This window comes from Salvelinus sp. IW2-2015, unplaced genomic scaffold, assembly GCF_002910315.2.
Source record: "Salvelinus sp. IW2-2015 unplaced genomic scaffold, ASM291031v2 Un_scaffold912, whole genome shotgun sequence".
NCBI lineage: Eukaryota > Metazoa > Chordata > Actinopteri > Salmoniformes > Salmonidae > Salvelinus > Salvelinus sp. IW2-2015.
In genome coordinates this window covers 116,509-119,808 of record NW_019942644.1, presented here as the reverse complement: position 1 = coordinate 119,808, position 3,300 = coordinate 116,509, and the positions used below count along the sequence as shown (strand labels likewise).

At 44.2% G+C, this 3,300-nt stretch overlaps 1 protein-coding gene across 1 annotated transcript in view; it reads left to right on the top strand.

The window, feature by feature from the left end:
- LOC112069125 (ceramide kinase-like protein) overlaps positions 1-3,300 on the top strand; it is a 103,998-nt gene that overhangs the window by 97,235 nt on the left and 3,463 nt on the right. The window contains exon 12 of the mRNA XM_070438422.1: positions 2,138-2,342. Coding sequence (XP_070294523.1) covers positions 2,138-2,342 — 205 coding nt within the window. The remainder of the gene's footprint in view (positions 1-2,137; positions 2,343-3,300) is intronic.

Sequence of the window (3,300 nt, the reverse complement as noted above, 5' to 3'; positions counted from 1 at the left end):
TATTAGAAGGGAGTGGCAGAGTTTAGTTAAAGGGAGTGGCAGAGTTTAATTAAAGGGAGTGGCTAGGAGTTTATTAAAGGGAGTGGCAGAGTTTTATTAAAGGGAGTGGCAGAGTTTCATGTAGAAGGAGTGGCAGAGTTTATTAAAGGGGAGTGGCAGAGTTTATTATAGGGAGTGGCAGAGTTTATTAAAGGGGAGTGGCAGAGCTTATTAAAGGGAGTGGCAGAGCTTATATAAAGGGAGTGGCAGAGCTTATTAAAGGGAGTGGAGAGTTTATTAAAGGGAGTGGCAGAGTTTATTAAAAGGAGTGGCCAGAGTTTAATTAAAGGGGAAGTGGCAGAGAGTTATTAAAGGGAGCTGGCAGAGTTTATTAAAGGGAGTGGCAGAGTTTATTAAAGGGAGTGGAGAGTTTATTAAAGGGAGTGGCAGAGTTTATTAAAGGGAGTGGCAGAGTTTATTAAAGGGAGTGGCAGAGTTTATTAAAGGGAGGTGGGCAGAGCTTATTAAAGGGAGTGGCCAGAGCTTTATAAGGGAGTGGCAGAGTTTATTAAAGGGAGTGGCAGAGTTTATTAAAGGGAGTGGGCAGAGTTTATTAAAGGGAGTGGCAGAGTTTATTAAAAGGGAGTGGCAGAGTTTATTAAAGGGAGTGGAAGTTATTAAAGGGATGGCAGAGTTTATTAAAGGGAGTGGCAGAGTTTTATTAAAGGGAGTGGACAGAGTTTATTAAAGGGAGTGGCAGAACTTATTAAAAGGGAGTGGCAGAGCAGGGAGCACTTAAATACCGAGGCATCTGTGGGAACTGCAGGAAACCGAGGATTCTAGGTGTTTACACAAGATGGCATTCCTATTCACCTACACTCTTAGAATGTCTGGTGACCCGTTGAAAAACCCTGGAGGATCCTCGAAGGAACCTCCGGATTTCCTCAAGAACCATTGGGCTAGTCAATGGTTCATATTGCAGACATTTGTTTAGTAGAGGGTTCTTGGAGAACCTGTGAATGTTTCAATGTAGCAACTGATTCCATGGAGGAACGCCTGGACTAGAATGGCATGGCTTAGTAGTGGCTGTGCCTTTTCATATAAGGATATTTTTCGGCCACCCGTGGGCTAAATGCTAATTCACTGTTCATCTGTTCTGTTATATTGTCAGGAGTTGAACACTGACAGGTTTAGTAGCTTCAATGAAGTCTTACAGAGGTGTTAGGTCCTCAAGAGCCTTTGCAAGAGTTGATGGCTATACACCTTTACTACTATATGTATCAGTAAAGTAAGCGCTGGCTGTGTGACTGGCTGACTGTGTGACTGGCTGACTTGTGTGACTGGCTGACTTGTGTGACTGGCTGATTGTGACTGGGCAGGGAAGTCTACCTGAAGAGTGATACAAACATATTGTTTTAATGTACTGTCATAATGTTCAGACAAATAGTTAGAGAGGACTTCATCATTTCCATGCTCTCCGTCTTTCCGGGAGAAGTTCTGACTAATGTTTATGTTATTGGGCCATTTCCCATGAATACAAGCAGGAAATGGAAATTATTCAATTATGACTCAGACAAACAAACAGCCCGGAGTTTATTTATAGTCTGACTTCTATTGAATTTTTTTTATTTGATTTGAACGATGTCTGGGATACGTCTGAAAAACGACTCTTGAAAAATCAATTTCCAGATGGGAAGTCAGAACACATAAACAAGTTGAGGTTGGAAATGTTCCACTATCATGTCTAGACCCAGTGCTCCATGTCCTCCTCCATGTCCTCCTCCATGTCCTCCCTGTTTACTTCATGAACAAAAGATATGATGGGGGGTTCATATGTACTATGTTCATGGTTACGGTGGCTTAACTGAACTGAACTGTTGTCGAGGACAGGATGGAACCTCTGTGACCAGGGTCATAGATGGCGTCATTACTGTGTAGGGAATTGTCTTGTTGGGGATGCTGTGCATCATTGCCCCCTAGTGGTTGGAGTTGCTACTGACTGAGACGATGGTCTTGTTCTCTCAGTCCTTCTTTCCTCTATTCCTCGCCTCCCTCTCAAAGCTTATTGGAGGTCCTAGGGAGGGATGTTGGATCATCCTTGTATACAATTGGACAATAATATAATCTTCTTCTTCTCCTCCTCCTCGTCCTCCTCCTCCCCAGTTCAGTTTCTCCTTCGTGGAGACGCAGACGGTGTGGGCTGTGAGGCTCCGCCCCCGCTCTCAGAGCAGCTGGTCTGATGACATCGCTGAGGACAATGGAGAGTATGACTCTAAGAACACGCCCATCATCTCCTCCGAGGGGGCCTTCCCCTGGAATGTAGACGGAGACCTATTGGAGGTGCCCTCAGAGCTGCTCATCAGGTACAGCTCCTGTTCTTGACCTGGCCCAAAGCCCCCCATGATCCTAGATCAGCAGCCCTACTCTGAGACGCTGTGTGAACACTGGCCGATGTAGTAGGTATAACTCTATCCTTTAGCTGGTCTAAAGCCCCATAGCAACTACACTGTCAGATAGACCTTCAACCTGGATACAAACCCTGTCTCAAATAACATGTTACCAAGGCAATGACCTAACGCTGCTCACTAAGTATAGCCCTACCTGTAATCTCATGGTCATATTACTCTGGGTTTAATTTACACTCCTCAAAGACAGTTCTTAGAGGTCATGTTCAGTGTAATTTAACCATTAGTCTTTTTTCGATCATATATTTAAATTTAAAACCGGTATCCAAGAATTGCTTCACTGAAGTAGTAGTACTGTTATGTCAGTCAGATATGGGACATTTAAAACCTCTGTAACTGATTCATTTGTTTCACCACCAGGTTAGATCCTCAACTCCTGACCCTGTTTGTTTTACCACCAGGTTACATCCTCAACTCCTGACCCTGTTTGTTTTACCACCAGGTTACATCCTTAACTCCTAGAAGTTGAGGATGTAACCTGGGTGTTAAAACAAACAGGGTCAGGAGTTGAGGATGTAACCTGGTGGTAAAACAAACAGGTGCAGGAGTTGAGGATGTAACCTGGTGGTAAAACAAACAGGGTCAGAAGTTGAGGATGTAACCTGGTGGTAAACAACAGGGTCAGGAGTTGAGGATGTACCATGGTGGTAAAACAAACAGGGTCAGGAGTTGAGGATGTAACCTGGTGGTAAACAAACGGGTCAGGAGTTGAGGATGTAACCTGGTGGTAAAACAAACAGGGTCAGGAGTTGAGGATGTAACCTGGTGTGACAAACAGGGTCAGGAGTTGAGGATGTAACCTGGTGGTAAAAAAACAGGGTCAGGAGTTGAGGATGTACCCTGGTGGTAAAAACAT